This window comes from Dermacentor silvarum, chromosome 6 (assembly GCF_013339745.2).
Source record: "Dermacentor silvarum isolate Dsil-2018 chromosome 6, BIME_Dsil_1.4, whole genome shotgun sequence".
In the NCBI taxonomy this organism is placed as follows: domain Eukaryota; kingdom Metazoa; phylum Arthropoda; class Arachnida; order Ixodida; family Ixodidae; genus Dermacentor; species Dermacentor silvarum.
This window is the reverse complement of record NC_051159.1, coordinates 153,630,819-153,648,087: the sequence shown is the minus strand read 5'-3', so window position 1 is coordinate 153,648,087 and position 17,269 is coordinate 153,630,819. Positions and strand designations below refer to the sequence as shown.

Here is a 17,269-nt window from a genome sequence, read left to right as displayed (position 1 = left end):
ATCCCGTCACGCACAAAAGCGCCTTCGCAACCTTTTCGGTGTCAATGACTGTAAAATTCATTGTTTTCGCTAGCCCGTTCCCTCAACACCCTCTACTAAGTGGTTCGTTATGAGAAAAGGAAAAGTTGGTGCTATCCTCTGCAGCCCTTGAGGGAGCACGATGATGATGATGATGATTTATTGGCATCCCCTTTGAAACGGTGCGGCGACAAATAGTCACCTAGCCTGCTTGATTTAATCAGGTGTACTATACATGTTCTTTATCTGGCATTTTTGTATACCTCTCATTATTCTTTTTCTTTTTCAAAAAGGGTGCTTGAGGACCCTTTAAAAAAAGCTTGGCTTCAGCATCAAGCCAACCCCGTCTTGCTTTCGTCTGGAGCTTCCACATTGGGGTACAGCCACCAGAATGTTTGCATTCCAATGCAACACTTTATCATTGATTCGAATCGGCTGCTTTCCTAAAACAGTCAATTATAATAATTAATTAGAACACCGAGCAAAACTCATCTTACTTTTTTCTTTCCTTTTTTTAATTTTTTATCGATTTTCTCCAAACCGCCCAATATTCTTGGCCGATCCCCCACCCACGGTAGGTATGTGCCATTTGTACAGAGGATAATCATCATCATCATCATCCTGCTCGTGGCCTCGCGCACTGTTGAATGCAGATGTTCCTCGAATCGCGATAATTGCTGCAATTCTTGCTTATCCCGACGTGTTCCTGAAAACCATCATGGCTCGCAGCCCGGAACCTGGCCGGCACAAGAATACCAGTCCGGAAACCAGCGAACTGAGTCTCCATTACCGCACGAATGCATTTGAATCCTACGGGTCTTTCTACAATACCTTGTCGGCACCCGTGGTGAGTCACAAACGGCGCTTGCTGCGACAATTCGTAACAGTGTAAGTGCGCTCTGAGAGAGTCATTTCCGAGAACTATCGTACGCTCCTCGGTGATGTAAGTACTTACGTTCACTCTTTATTCGCTATACATGGGTAGCCACAGTGTGCAAGAAGGGTACGTGAACGTATATGCTTGTGCGATGCAGCAGTGTCGCAGACATTTGAAGTAATATTTTAACGCGAAAGCGTTAAGAGCCCCATGTCGTTGAAAATCCGGCGTTGGTGGCTGAGAAAATCATCCCGAACTACCCCGACCGCGCAGGCCCTCCGCGTGGCGCAAGGTGTTAGGGAACAAAATTTAATTTCTCAAAGTAAGATCCGTCAGAAAAATCGTAAAGTAAAACCTTACCACAGCCTACTGACACGAAGCGTCAATTTGAAGGTAAGAGAAAACATAATTCTGTCACGAGGAAACTCAAGCACAAACCCCTTTTCCAGCATTTCTACCATGCGAACAGCGGCGCGCCCGTGTATATGTTACTTGCAAAAAACCATCCAGATGGCGCTCGCCTCCGCGGCAGCGTTAGGGAGCCACAGTATATATATATATATATATATATATATATATATATATACTAACACGATATAAAAAAAAAATCCTGCACCCCGCTTGTACGATGCAGTAGTGTCGTAGACATTTGAAATTGATATTGTAGTATTACGTATACATGTATATAGTGGATCCCCATTGATAGCTTCTCACACGCTTTCCCGGCTGCTACGTCGCGTTTTCGCGGTCCCGACCTAAATCCCATTGACTTCCATGTATTATGTTCCCCTTGATACTTCGCCAATTTCTGTAATGTTCCTGCATCTTACGCTGCGTTTGAACGTGGTGGTCATGTAAATTTAGCGGTGCACAAGACAGAAACAAGATAGCGATTACTGTACAAAACGGTTCTGCGTTTACAATCATATTCGTTGGTTTGTACACATTTTGTTTGTTTATTTATTAGTTAAATTATTCGTACTTATCTATTTATCTATTTTTTTTATTTCATCATATTTACCAGAATTTCGACGGCGTTCTTTACAGACTGGCTGTGTTATTCTCAATAATTCCGAGTTCCACCACAAGCTGTCAAGAGTTCAGCTCTTTTCGAGTATTTAACCAATCAATAAAGATGTCTTGCTATTACCATCTGTCACATGTACCGTGTACGTCATCCTGAATGCGACGGTTTTCGTTAGACCACCGAGCCTAAGCAGCATTGTGCTTGTTTAGTACTTCACATATACGCTATTGTGTCTTGCAGCCGTTGGTTGCGGGAGTTGGGGGACGTTGAGGACGGACTTTGGGAATTTGAGGTTTATTTGCATTATTTACAATATTATCACAAAGTAATGAACAGTAATAAAGTCATCGACGACCGGCAGCAAATCGTACGCTGCGGCCCGTGGCAAGAAGACGATCCCTCTTCTCTATCTGTCTCGCTTTTAACCCCTTCAGTCTGCCGGGGTCACGTCACTTTCGGCCAATCGTCGAGTCTGCTCAGGTGTCGTCATTTTTCTCCAATGGTAGGGGCCCGTGCAAGTGCCGTCATATTCGGCCAATGGAGACGCTCCAAGGGCTCTACTCTTTGATGGCTGCCGTCGCCCGGCGTTTCCTCCTCGCCTGGTAGGCGCTCAGCTAGCTGGAGGGGACGGGTTGTTCTCGAACGACCTTCCAGGGCTGCAAAACAGCTTTGCTCGGGACCAGGGTCAACTACCCGGAACCGTGCCAGCCTCCCGTTGCACTTTCGGGAAGAGTCAATCAGGAAGGGGGGGAGACAAAAGCTCGACGTGCGGCGCACGAGGTGGGGATAATGAACCGTTTTGACGAGACCGATGTCACGGTCGACGCGCACCTGCGCACCAGGATTGACAGGTGACGGCGAGTGGTTGAGCTCGGAGAACTTGACGGATGTCCGTATCTAACAAAGCCGAGTGCTGATGGCGCTTCTTTTCGTCGTTTCCTGTACTTGTCCCGGTGTGCGCTAACATGGAACACCAACCAGCCCGGTCTCCGACCTTGTGGCAGACAAGGGCGGGGATTTCGCTATCATTATTCGTATCTTTACAGCGAAATTTCAATGCCAATCATTCACTCATCACCTGAACTGCGGTGACATGCATAACAACTTATTCTAGACTACCTTGCTCGCAGACACTAGACGACGTGTCGGAGAGCTTGTCCGATCCGGTAGGCAACCACGTCGCGACGGCCCAGGGCTCGAGCAGCAACAGGAAGTTGGCCGCGGTGGCCGTCGCCGTGGCGCTCTTTGTTGTCTTCGTGGTGCTGCTCATGCGCTACGGGTATCCCAAGGCCGAAAAGAACGACGTGCCCACAAGCAGCATCTGCGACCGGGAGTCGTGCCTCGAGTACTCGCAGCTCCTGCGTGCTTCGCTCGCCGACTCCGTGAACCCGTGCCACAACTTCTACGCTTTCGTCTGTCACGGCGTCCGGGACCCAGGCGGCATGGGCGCCAGCATTCTGTCACTGACGCGCGACAGACTGATAGACGCCTTGCTCGACGAGTGGCTCCGCGTCAACCACACGCTGCAGCAGGACGGGCCAGTGCCCGCCAAGTCGCTCTGGGCCGGAAAGTTGCTGCAGATGTGCATAGGCCAGCACGAATCGGGAGGGGACAGCTCCCTCGCGGATTTGCAGCGATTCATGCTCGAGAAGAATCTCACGTGGCCTCCCGCCAACGACGGCGTTGGCTATGCGAATCGGGACACGCTGAGCACGCTAGTCAAGTTGTCTCTCTTTTGGAACGTGGACGTGTGGTTTTCCCTGCGCGTTCTCCGCGTAAGCGCGTCCACGCAAAGGCCCACGTTTCGATTTTGCAGGAGCGAGAGCTACATTGAGTGGGAAGAAAAGCGGAAGGGGCTCCACAAGAAGAACGCCTACAGCCACTTTCTGGAGCCGTACATCACTGCCTTCGGTGTAAGCGAGACCGGTCATGTAAAGGACATAGCGGATAGACTTCGCGCGCTCGAGGAAGAAACCTCTGGCATACTGACAGCGTCGTGGAATCGGGTTCGACACAGCGGCCCTCGTGTCCTGAAAGTAAGAGAGATGCAGCCGAACAGCTCCAGTGCGCACGCTTTTGACTGGGCAGCGTCTATAGCTGAGGCCTTCAGCGCCGGGACAAGCGAATTCGCTGACGACGCCGTAGTGGTTAAAGAGTCGCGCCTCCTCAACGGCGTCAACACCCTCCTGCAGTTGAACGCGGATAGGGGAAACATTTACGAGCTGGTAATCAGTTGGAGCGTCGCAAGGGACCTCGGAAGCTTCCTGCTTGCCGGGCTTAGCCAGGCATATGGCATGACCCACAGAACTGTCGGCGAGCACTGCATTCTTCGACTTGATCAGGTCAGTTCATTTGTCAATTTAACAAAAATACCTGGTCGCCCTGATATAGTGATGTACGAAGATTATACGTGCCAATGTATTTCTAGCAGAGTGAAAATGAATTGTTTAGAAAATAATGCCAACTCTTACCTTCAAGACTTATCGAAATAGTTACACTTAAACGGCTTAAACTTAAATACAAACAAGACGAAATTTATTATTTTTAAAGCAGCAGGCAAGAGGAATTGTGAAGCCATTACCTTAACATTTGAAGGCTGCTTATTGGAACAGGCCAGTGAGCAAAAATGTTTAGGCGTGTGGTTTCGAGAAGACCTTATTTTGGAATACACATGTTAATAAGGTGGCATCTGATCTATCTCGAATTACAGGCAGCATATATAAAATACACAAACTAATAGTAGTGTTATGGCTAAAGCAAATGTTATATTACTCGATTTTTTATTCCAGAATTAGCTACGCACTCCTTGTATGAGTAACAACCCCGTGAACTTTTGTACGTTGTACGTTGTGTGTGCGTGCGTGTGCGTGCGTGTGCGTGTCTAAATTCATTCAATATATGATTTGCACAGTTTGTTACGAATTTCTTGTGTTACGCCATTCTTGCTTTGCGAGGGAAGTTTCCGATCATCGTTTTCTTATGCACTGTATTTGACACCTGTATTTCTAAGTATAGTGTTTAATATTGTAGAGACATGACAATACTTTCAAGTACGTAGTTGAATTACACTCAATTACATTAGCTTTGTCTATTTCTGATTTCAACTCTAACAACTACTTAGTACGTTTATTGAGCTCTTGTTCTGGACACATACAGCATTGAGTGAGGCCAAGTCAGGCAATTAAGATATTGCCAACGTCCTCCTCTTAGACTTTGTCTGGGAATCAAACGAACGTAAAATAAAAAGAATGGAGCAGGGCATGCGTCCCGCCCTAGAAAAAAAAATAAAAGACTTTTCAGTACGTGTTTGTCACCTAGGTATATATTACGTCGCAGGGACAATCTATCGTTACTGCGTTTCTAGCAACAATTATTGTTTTACAGACGAATATTCTGCCAAATACACAAGCAACCGTGTTGACGAGCAGGGTTGTCGCACAACCAAAATCAAATGTGATGATCCGCGTATAAAGGGGCTCCGTGTGGCAGTCCTAGGCATGTACGATCGGCATGACCTCCAACAACAGGTCACTGCACTTTTGTGCAGTGTTTCTAGATGCGAGTCGATCTTGGCCGAGTCTTGAGTTCTTGAGCTGTGTATGCAGTACTTTCTTTTAACAGCGAAGCTGTTTAAGCCAGCCGCAATTTGTGCGTGTGCCACGAAATTATCATCATCAGCTTTAGCTCGAGCGTCGTCGTCTTCCGCAGTTTAAGTCAACCGTAATTTGTGCGTGTGGTACGAAGTTACCATCATCAGCACTGGCTCGAGCGTCGTCGTCTTCTTCCGCAGTTTAAGTCAACCGTAATTTGTGCGTGTGCAACGAAGTTATCATCATCAGCATTGGCTCGAGCGTCGTCTTCTTCCGCAGTTTAAGCCAGCCTTAATTTGTGTGTGTGGCACGAAACTGCCGCGCCGTACCTATGGCAACCAGGCGACGCCAGACACTGCAGACATGGCTCCGCCGACCTCACGCCAGCTGCACGTTACTGCGCATGCGCCGTGACGTCATCCTGGCGCGGCTGCGCTCGCCGCCCAAGAGAAATAAATAATAAAACAAATGAGCGTTCTTGGCAAGGTAGGATTTGAACCCGGGTACCCACGGTCCGAAGGCAAGCGTCATAACTACTGCGCTATACACCCACACTTGCAGAACGTGCATTTATGGGAACCATATGGTTGCATTGTTCTGACGATTGCAACACAACTTTCTTTGGGAGAGAAAATATAAATGAGAGCGAGAAAGAAAAAGGAGAGAGAGAAAATCAATAGACAAAGAGAGAGAAAGAAAGAAAGAGAGGGAGATAACCATAGCTACAACCAAGAGACGCAATCAATCGGCTAGCTTCGCTGTGTCTTGAGCTTTGCGCGGCCTAGTGCAAGCTTTCGCCTTTTTTTGGCTACCAGCTACGCATGCAGCAATAGACCACATCGTACAGCTTGCGCTTCTGTTTGTGCTCATAGCGCGTAACTGCTGAGCATTAAATTTAATCACCTTGCTCGGGAGCTATAGTCGGCTACAACTTAAGAAGACAGGAGAGACCCCGCCCAGATAACTGAAGCGTAACAGCCGATTTCCTCCGCGACTAAAGAAATCGTCCCGCTGACGCGACTCGGCCCAGCTAGAAGCTCGGACTGCCATGTTCTCCGTCGGCGGGGTCACCGGCCGTGTCCAGCTCATGACGTCTAGTCTAGAGTGCGCGCCCATTGGTGGAGGCTCGTAGGCATCCGCCTTTGATGCTCAAATGCCGCTGCCCTGTAAAGTTGTACATTCGCGATCGATCACCTGGCTGATGGCGCGCAGCTGACCAAGCCAGCGCTGACACTGCCCCTGTTCCGGAGGACACTTCCGGACGAGCTGCTGCTGCGGGTGCGCAGGGTGTTCCACGCGGTGCAGGATGCCGCCATCGAAGCCCTGGACTCGAACCTCTGGATGGACAGCGGTACCAAGCGCAGGGCTCTGTTCAGCGCCCGCCGGATCGCTCTTTTGACGCGACTGCCGCGTGCGTCGGACCTGAGCGACGACGAAGCCGAGCTGCCGCGTCTGGACGACGACCAGAGCTTCTTCGAGGCGTGGAAAACTGCTGTGGAGCACATGCAGGAGGTGAGATGCGGGGCCTCTTCGTTATGCTTTTAGCGACAGAGGTCGTCGACGGACTCTCCATCTACGCCATTGGACTCGGAGATTTGTAGGTCGAAATTATGCAAAGATTATATTCTTTCATGAAAGGGAAAAATTGTCATCCACCCGAATGTAGCCCGAAACCATAAAGGAAACCCCAAGCTGCGAAAATTTTTCAGAGAAACCAGTAAGGGTTTCCTTTATAGCTTCGGTGGATGACAATATTTCCCTTTCGTGATACTTGCTCGTCCTTGCGGGATTCCACAGGACTGATTTGCCATTATATTCTTTCCTGTGCTTCTAGGAACCCTGATTGCGTGAAGTTATGTTGAAAAAGCTGTTTAATGGAAGATTGCAGATATAAATAATTTGAGCTTTATTAGTAAATTACCCCTTCCACACTACCAAACAAACCACTATTACCGTGAGATGAGGTTTGATGAGCGAGAAAGACGGGAAAAACGAAAACGTTTGACCTTGAAGTTCCCGCTCCAAATCACCATGACGTCATAGATATTGACTGCGTATGCTCAGGCCCACGCATTATTTTATCAGTAATGATGGACTACATACTGTATTCTAAAAAAAATGTGGGCAGCTTGCACTAGTGGTGCGAGGCTGAGGAAACAGCGTAACTGGGGGTCGACCAAGGTTTACGAAGTTTTGCTAAGTATTTGCTACGTATTACAATGTTATGCCAAGAATTTACCGAGTTTTGCTATTTATTGGTATGTTTTGCTAAGATTTTACCGAGTTTTTAAAAACTATGTATTGCTATGCTATGCTAAGATTCTAACGAAGTTTTGCTATGTAATGCTATGTTATGCCAAGATTTTTTTTTTACCAAGTATTGCCAAGCCGTACATGGCCGTTCCGGTCGGTCCCCCACACCAATCACGGTTCTATTAGGGAGGTGCAAGGCTGGTGGAGAAGACTGGTAGACCCCCGCTACGCTGCTTCTTCGGCCTTGCACCACTAGTACAAGCTGCCCTCATTTTTTTTTTAGGTGGCGAAAACGATGTGCTTGGCGCAGAGACACTAGGTAATGTCGCGGAGTCACGTCGTAAGGCCGCGAACGAAGCGGCGCGCAGTGACGTCATGGATTTCTTTTCTCCACATACACGGCTGTGGAAGCTTGGCGATGTACGGGAAGCGGCGGTGCAGCGTAGCGCGGCCGGGCGCAGACATACCAGGTGGTTGCTTGGCGACGCATAGTGACGTCCGAGCTAGGCGCAGCGCGGCACGGCTAGGAGAAGCGATGCGGAAGTCGGAGCGGTGACGCCACGTCACCTGTGCGAAGCAACGCGAAGCCAGGCGCAGCTGTGCCAAGTGGTTGCTAGGCAACGCAGTGACGTCATAGCTCGGCGGAGTTTCTGCTAACGATTTGTAGCCGAACCTCGAGCTTAAACAGCTACGCTGCTAAAAATTAAGTGATGATTACGATACTCCCAAATGCGAAATTTGAGTGCAGCTCTATAGGTGTTGGGCGCGAGAGAGAGAGAGAAAAAGGTAAAGGAAAGACAGGGAGGTTAACGCGAATACCTTATACGCCTGGGCTGTCGCGTCTCCTGCCGTAATCGTCATCGTCGTAACGGTAAGCAAGGGGCTCACGCTCGCATGCCTTATGCGCTCGGGCTGCCGGCGTCTCCTGTCGTAATCGTCGTCGTTGTCGGTAAGCAGGCTCGTGCTCGGCACGCGCTCGTGCCACTGCTCCCGCGTTCGTCGTCGTCTTCCACAGCTGTTGGCGCTCATCATTCAAGCGTAGAATTTCACTTCTTTTCTGTCGTCGTAATGGGGATCCGAGGCCGCGTTTACGGGGTTATGAGCAATTGCTTAAGGCAGGTATGAGCCCATTAGCGGTGCATCACTGCATGCTTCGCGCCTCCCCAGGTTTCACGTCAGTGGAGCTGCATTTTGCTCAATAGGTCATTTGAGCACCGAGTTTTTCGCCAAGCTTTCACACCGCGCGATGTTACCGTGGATGTCGTGCGCTCCGTCGTTGTGCACCATGTCGACGCAGTTTTTCTTCCTTGAGCAGTAGAGCGCACTTCTTTTAATGTGTAAGTTTGTCCGTCATGCGAAAACTACATGTATCTGCACAAAAATGCGTAATTTGCGAAGTCAGGACATTTAATGTTGTAATAGTGTTAATGTAATGATTGATAGCTTTATAACCGATAAGAAACAATTTAAAAAATGAAAATGATCAGAGAGAATATTCATAGGATACAAAGGGCTCCACAGAAAATACATGGCGTTGCTAAGAGTAGGAGTGGGCCAAGTTGAGATTCGGGGTGGGCTAAATGAAGTTTGGGCTTGGCCCAACTTGAAATTGGGGATGAGCCATGGGGAGGTGGGCCAACTTGAAATTTGGGGGTCGCGTACTTGAAATTTGGGGGCGTCCCAACCTAAACTTAGGGGTAGGCTAACTTGAAGTTTGATGAGCCAACTTGAGTTTGAGGGTGGGTCAACTGAAATTTGGGCGTGGGCGAACTTGACATTTGGGCGTAGGCCAACTGGAAATTTGGAGGTGGGCCAGCTTGAAATTTAGGGGTTGGCCAACTGAAATTCGGGGGTATCCTATACGCTCCAGTGTAGTTTCTCCGTGCTTAATTTTTGATAAACAGAGCGATACTCGGACTAAAATTTGCCTTCTTTAAGCTTGTGTGTTTAGCCGTGGGAAAAAAATACAGCGCCAAATACTCAAGAAACAAATCAGACTTGCACGCGATAATACTTTAGCAAAAAAAATTTCAGCCTAGAAAATTCTGAGGGAAACGCTGCTCATTTGAGCCTTTCATTATTGTGCGATTTCGGCAAAAATAAGCTGAAGCCGGACGCTGTACCCAGCATACTCCAAGGTTATCAGCCAGAGCGAATGGCTGATGTGGCTGCAGTCACAGCTTCCGTTCGCCATAACGACATAGCTGTATAACTGAGCAGTTAAAGCCGGCGGTACACAAAACAGATTTGTAGTTTCTATATCTTATGAGCCGTGCTTCGTAGCTACTTGCGACGATTCACCAACCGCACTCAGCGAAAAGCCGTACAAAGAGACGCGAACGTGTGGGCCCACGCTATGCCTGTCGTGACGCCAAAGCATACATCTTTTTCCATGTTCTTTGCCCCCTAAAATTTCATCAGTACTGCTTTTTTTTTTTTCATTTCGCGATATATTAGCTGGCGCGGACAATCTGTCCCGTGCGGCAAGTTGCAAACAGAGCGAAGTGTGGCGCGACTTCCTCGCTAATCTGGAGATCGCGAGAGCCAGCGCGTTGGTGACGCGTAGGCACGATTCACAGCAGCCGCCACAGACAGACCTCCCCGACGATGCGCGCTACTCTGGCGCCATTTCGTAGTCATCGTCGCAGCACTACGCTTTTCTTCTCACGCTTTTGCCATACCCTCCTCCTCCTCCTCCGCTTTCCGCCGCATGGTTCCGCTGCATCCTCTTCCTCCGCTATTCTCGCTTCTTCCATCCCCCGCTGCACTCCGCGTTCATCATTCGCAGCGTTTATTCGCTCAGTTACGAGTGACAACGCCGACGGTCGCAGCAGAAACAGGTGTCTAAGAGCTAAGAGCCTAAGAAAAGGTCAAAGACTGAACTTAGCAAATTTCAAGGACATTTACTGAGCGACAACGGCCCAAATACGACAAGATACTTCGAAATCCGTGACGTCACACTGACGTACCGGCGCCAAGGTTCCGAAGCGAAATATAAGAAAGCAAAAAAGTTGTCGCAGTTTCACCTGAAAGGCGAAGCATCAATTGCGATAGCGAATTTATAGAGAGCTATACGGAGTAATGATAGTAGCTTTATCAGCTGTATAAACTTGGACATGCAGCAGCACCGGCAACACGCAGAACTGCTGTCGACGCCGTCGGCGTTTTGCCCGCGTTCGCTCAAAATGCGTGCGGCGTTGGTGACTGTTGCCGGAGCACCTTATATAAATAGGCACTTGGTGATGATGATGATAAGTGGTTCTTGAGGGAAAGGGAAAGGTTGGCGCACTTGGTGCCGCAGTTAAACGTCGCCTCCCTTCCCTCCCCCTCCCCCCCTCCCCCACGGCCTCTCGCGCGTCGGAAGAAGGCGCGTTTGCTCTACATATATGGTGATTGCAAAGGAGGAAAGAGACGCTTAATTCTGCAGCCCTTAAGGGAGCACGGCGCAGAACGCGCGTTTGTTCTCCGCCGTGCGTTCACTCTCCGTGAAAGCGCGCGCCCCTCGCGCCCTTTCACTCGCACATACAGCGTTCGGCGCGCGGCGACGCTTTCATCTCCATTGACGTCATACGGAACCTCACGGCGACGGCGACAGCGACGCCAACGGCAGAAATCTGCTTTTGAGTGTCCATATAATTGCTATCGCAATAAAAAAGACACACTGAGAGAGCAGCAAATATGTAGTAGCATTAACGAGGCAACGCGCATGCAGAGCTGCTGCCGACGCCGTCCGCGTTTCCCCGCGTTCGCATAGAACGCGCGCGGTGTCCGTGACTACAGCCGATGCCTCTGGCGGCTCGGCAAGTTTCGACCAGTCAATTTGACACTCGTCGAGTAGCGTCGGAAGTCGCTGCTTCTTCTCGCCTCGCAACGTTTCAATATAAGTTTCTGTTCAACATCTGTATTTACTTGTGTTTACGCAATTGCATCACGTGCAACACATACACATGTAACACTCGTAATACTCGGTGTAACTAACACAGCTTCGCTGTTCGACCCTCTTGACGGAGTGAAGAGAGTGTGGCGAGGGGTAAGAGGGAGGTGAGTGGAGAGAAGGACCGGCTGTACAGGTGGCTGGGCGGAGTTGAGCGGGAGCGGAGCCAATTCACAGCCGCGCCGAGTGCACGTGGTATGACGTTAGTAATGACGTCAGCGCTCCCTAGTAACAGGCGCGCGCTCACATCGGCGGGCCTCTTTCTCGCCCTGAACTTTCTCGACGTAGCGCAATAGCGAAGCCGACCGCTAGAACACCCGAAGAAGCCGCCTGATTGGAACGCCGTTAGAAGCGGCAAGCAACACTGAACTCAAATAAACCTTGCTTAGCTTTGATCTTGCTTTGCTAAACCACGCTTTTCTTCGCCTAGCTTTGCACAATTTTGCTGAGGTTTCCCCTCAGCTCAGCTGGTCATTGGTGTTTGCGATACCAAAGCCACGCCATTTTCTTGAAATAATCCATTCCTTGCTGCGAAATTAACGAAAATATAGTTTTCAATGAATACACTATCAGCGTAAACTGATATGGTTAACTTCAGTGTCCCTTTTAAGGAAAAGGGTGGTTTACGAAAAAAAAAAAGGAGAAAGCTGCGTAAAACATGCCACCCAGAAATGCGCCTCTCCGGCGGCGAACGTTCGGGTATACAGGTTTCACTTATTATAAGACGAGAAACCTGCTGAGTTTCATCATGCTGCTGACAAAAATTGCTGTAGCGGAACGCCTGTGTCGACCCGCGCTGTCCGCCGTTCCATGTATACTTGCGACTGTTTTGTGTCAGATCTCTCATTCGTTGACGCACGTACACTCGACGACGACCGCAGCGCTTGCTGGTGCCGCGCAAAGGCAGCCCCGCGGAACTATCCTTCCTGAGCACGAGCCCCACGTTCGAGGAGGTGCACGATCGTGTGGTGCTGCACCCGGCGTCGCTGTGGCCGCCGCTGTTCACTCTCGACCTGCCGGCGGCCGTAGTGTTCGCCGGCATTGGACAGCTGCTGGCGCACGAGCTCATGTACGGCTTCCACTCGGCGCTCAGCCAAGACATGGCCGACGGCCTCAATGGCTCGAATCAGTGGCGCCCAGGGACCATCGGGTAAACGTCATGGACTTTGACATATTGCGAGAATCCAAGGCATGAATGGACAAGAGCTGGTATAGTAGAGTCTGTTTGGAATGTAATATAGGAAGTGCTGATTCAGTCGTTTCATGAAACGACTTCATACATCTGCATACCAGATATGTTTCAATGAAGACTTCGAGAACAGTGCAGTAGTTTCTCTTTTTCGGCGACACAGTGTTCGCGCTGCCGGACATCAGACATTGTATAATAGTAACTGATCAAACCTTTAATTCATATAAACTAAAGCTACTGATGCATATTTTAAAAATAAATATTTTAAGAACATGTTGCAATTGTAGAATTCAAACTAGCGACGGCTAACACCACTTATCTTCGATTGCAGCGCCTGGCCTTTGCTCGTATTGTGGAAAGAGGGCTAAAGTTCGCAGGTCTAACTACTAATGCCTTCTTTATTGCGAGAGCAATTACATACACTCCAAGTGGATTTCTGCCGTCGGCGTCGTCGCCGTGAGGTTCCGTATAAAGTCCAAGGGCGATAAAATCGTCGCCGCGCGCTGTCTGGATGTCTGCTGGACGCGCGCTTTCTTTCACGGGGAGCGAACGCACTGCGAAGAGCAAACGCGATGGCCGTGGGGGGAAGGGAGGGAGGGGAGGCGACGTTTAGCTGCGGCACCAAATGCCTATCTTGGGACCGGGCTCAAGGGGAACTGCAATCTCGCAGGCGAACGGAGGAAAGCGGGAAGGCAGCGCGGGAGGGAGGGCGTGCGGCTACTGCTCTGCGAGCAACTTTTACTTTGCGCGGCGGCGGGCCCGTGCATCGTATCTTGAAAGCGATCTGCAACACGGCTCCTACCTTTGTATGCGCTGGGCTTTCGACGCTCAGTTTCCGTTGAAGCAGCGATAGACCGCACGAACCTTCGCCCATTGCTGCTGGCGCGCTCGCTCACGCCAGCGTTTTTGACAGCGGTTGTGTGCGGTCATCGAGTGTGATCTATTCATGTTTGCTTGTGCACGCTGACAACGTGCTTGTTAATTCAGTTAGCAAGCGAATGTGTTAAAGTTTATACAGCTGATAAAACTACTATCCTTACTCCGTATAGCTCTCTACTAATCTGCTATCGCAATTGATTTTTATTCATTTGCGTTTCAGTGCTAAACACATGTGTATAGCAACATTGCTTGTACATAGCGCTATTGTTTTATTTTCATATATTTTGTTGGTGTCTTCTGATACATGATCTGTACCACTCTGCTATGACCATTAGGGTAGGGTTTAGTAGTACTTGAAATAAATAAAGTCGCAGTTTCACCCGAAAGACGAAGCATCGATTGCGATAGCAATATGTTAATGGACATGAAGCTATACGAAGTGAGAATATTAGTTTTATCGGCCGTATAAACTTGTAAACATGGGCATACTAAATTAACGAGCATGGTGTCACACGCACACAAGCAAACATGAACACATCTCAGTCGATGACCGCGGAAACTCGCTGTCAAAACGCTGGAGTGAGGAAGCGCGGTAGCAGCAGCGAGCGAATTGACCTTAGTGCTGCCTCTCGCATCAACGCGAACGAAGCCGCGAAAACACAGCGGCCCGGGCGGGAGAACGCCCCCCCCCCCCCCCCCCTCCTTATCCTTCTTATCCTCCCTTCTGCGCCTTACGCGCGGCGGAAGACAGCGTGCTTCCCCCTCGCTTTCCTCCCTTGCGTGCACGAGATTGAACCGCGATCGCCGGCTTACCATCGCATGCTTTCACTCGCACATACAGCATACGGCGCGCGGCGACGATTTTATCGCCCTTGGACTTTAGTGACCCTTTTCCCGGAGCAGTTTGTTCTAGAGAAATGAGATTGCGCTTTCGGCTTCGCGCCATACGTTGCCTCAGCGACCGCGCACGAATACGAAACCATTACCGTTTCTACCTTGCTTCTAAGCGATGAGCTGACGGAAATGCAACTGAGTTTTCGCTAATGCACTATGCTCCAATCATGCTGGATTGAATCATGTGGATTGAAGACATGTGCCGTAGTTGGTTGTAAAAATAGTGACTAGCATATTAAGGAAAGTAATGAATATGTGTTGCCAAGTTCGCGGACCACTGCAGCAACTGTCCGTACGTGCTTACGGCACTTGGAGGTGTACGGCTTTCCTCGAGGATACAGATATATGCTCATCCACCAGCGTTAATTTGTGTCGATAAACTACAAAGAAAGGGCTTCTGCCCCGGTACGTCGGCAAGAGTGAGTACCGCTCTTTAAAATATGACAAAGGGAGTATCGCCGCTTCCTGTCATAGTAGGTTTCGCGCACAGTATTTACACACATCTACCCCAACTGGCACGAAAACTTACACCCACTCTTCCGACAACGTGTCAAGAAAAAGTGAATGGGCGCACACTTGAGCATATGCGCACTATATATACGCTCTATAAGTGACGGTACTACACCGATAGCGCACGAATGGTCGAAGCTGAATGTTTCGTGACGGTTCACAAGAGTAAGCGAGTTACTAGGGATAATACTTCTTTGCTACAAGGTATTGCAATGCTCAAAGCAGCTACGTTTTCAAGCGTTGTGCGCAACAAGAACAGATGTAACGGAATTGAGCACACCCGCGAGCGATTAGGCAGACAATAATCAGATAGTGACCATACCGAGGAACGTTACTGAGTCATAAACGTGACAAGCCGCTGGTTCAAAATATTTGCCAGATAAAGATCGAAGAGAAAAACACGATAATCCTGGTTCAATACATAAGCGGAAAGTTTGGATAACTTGGAATATATTTGTAGCCTCGCTTTTAGAACAAGCACCATATACGCTGCTCGCGCCGTTTAGACATACCTTAATCATCTCCGAAAGCGATTTTACGTGTCCTCTGAAGCTGTGGCCAAAGCTTCGTGTCGTCCACCCAGTCACCGTCCATGATATCTCCCGAAACAGAGTTTTGTTAAGCGGCACCGGCGTCATGCACATCCATTGTGAACACAGGGGCAACGGAGGCAGTTGAGGCAAGCAATTGACGCGTCACCACGTGATAAAACATGACAGCGCCCACGGGATCGCCGCGAAAAGGGTCAATACGAAACCTCACGGCGACGCCGATGGCAGAAATGCGCCTGGAGTGTCCATATAATTGCTGTTGCAATAACAAATCCACCCTGTTAAGCGCGAAGCTACAAAGGAAATTCGTGCCGATCCGCGAACCATGACGAATTTTTTTTTTTCAACAGCGCAACTAGCTTTCTTTCTAAAAACCGTATACCCGTATGGGTTTCCTTTGTAGCTTATATTATAGTATATTATAGTATACAGGTAAAAATCGTTCATCTACGAGAACGCACGTATAAGCGCTAGGCTGCAAACGTATACACCGGCGGCTCTCACGTCTCACGACCCTGGTGCAGGGAGTACAAGGGGCGGTTGGCCTGTTACCTGCGCTCCTATGCGAACTACGGTACTCGCAACGCCCACAGGCACTCCCTGGCGACTGACAGCGCAGACGCCGAGCGCTTCAGCGACTTCGCCTCGGCTCCCATCCTGTACGCCGCGTTCGGCAGACACTCGAAGAGCAGCGCCGCTCCGTCGCCCGAGGACGTGCGTCTTCCAAGCCTGGAGGACGTGGACGCCCACAAGTTGTTCTTCCTCGCGTACTGCTTGACGCTGTGCTCCGCAGGCGGTGACGACGACGACGAAGGCGAGAGCTGGGGCGAAGCGGGCACCAGCAGGGCGCGCCACGAGCTACACCCGGAGCAGCGCTGCAACGTGCCCCTCATGCACATGGAGGAGTTCGCCAGCGCCTTCAGCTGTACTCGCGACGACGAGATGAACCCGCACAAGAAGTGCTCGTTCTGGTGAAGACTCTAAATTTCGCCGTGTAGCCATTACGTCGGCCTCTCTCGTGAGAGGCCTCTTCGTCAGTTTTTACACTCTTTCTTTTTTTGCGTTTGCTTGCTCGGTGTTTTTTAGTTCGTAAATAGTTGCGAATTGTTGAATATGATTGAAGCGCGACCATGCACGTCGTCTTCCGTAGTATGTCTGAACATCTGTAGTATATAGTTGGTACCTTGTTGTGACCGCTTCGTTTATATATTACTTGGTAAACGACACTTGTTGAACGGGTTTCATAGCGGCCGGTTTATTATTATTTCTTTCCTTCTTTTATCGTCGTTGTTGTTGTGTATTCACAGCGCAAGAAACGTATGTACTGTTGTTTCCGCATCGATGTCTTCACGCTGCAAGGCTTCTCCCGTCGGTGTGCGTCGCGGCCATTGCCGACAGGACACAAATGACTATCGTACTGCGAAGGTGCTCTTGGAACAGTTATGTCTCAATGCAATTAATCGGGTAGCCTTACTGTGGGGAAGCTGCCACCCACAAGAGTGTCGATCGGTTGCATACGCTGTCTTGTTCAGTCAGGCAGATATGAT

The 17,269-nt window shown here is 49.5% G+C and overlaps 1 protein-coding gene across 1 annotated transcript; it reads left to right on the top strand.

Moving 5' to 3' along the window:
- Positions 1-736: 736 nt before the first annotated feature.
- LOC119456273 (membrane metallo-endopeptidase-like 1) lies at positions 737-16,697 on the top strand. The gene is made up of 5 exons (XM_049669162.1): positions 737-865; positions 3,053-4,264; positions 6,725-7,024; positions 12,581-12,849; positions 16,247-16,697. Exons 1-5 carry the CDS (start codon positions 737-739, stop codon positions 16,695-16,697), a joined length of 2,361 nt encoding a protein of 786 aa, XP_049525119.1.
- Positions 16,698-17,269: the final 572 nt, after the last annotated feature.

Coding starts and splice junctions, on each gene's coding strand:
- LOC119456273 (XM_049669162.1), top strand. CDS start 737: ATGGCTCGCAGCCCGGAACCTGGCCGGCACAAGAATACCAGTCCGGAA. Junction 866..3,052: donor ATACCTTGTCGGCACCCGTG/GTGAGTCACAAA, acceptor CCTTGCTCGCAG/ACACTAGACGACGTGTCGGA. Junction 4,265..6,724: donor GCATTCTTCGACTTGATCAG/GTCAGTTCATTT, acceptor GATGGCGCGCAG/CTGACCAAGCCAGCGCTGAC.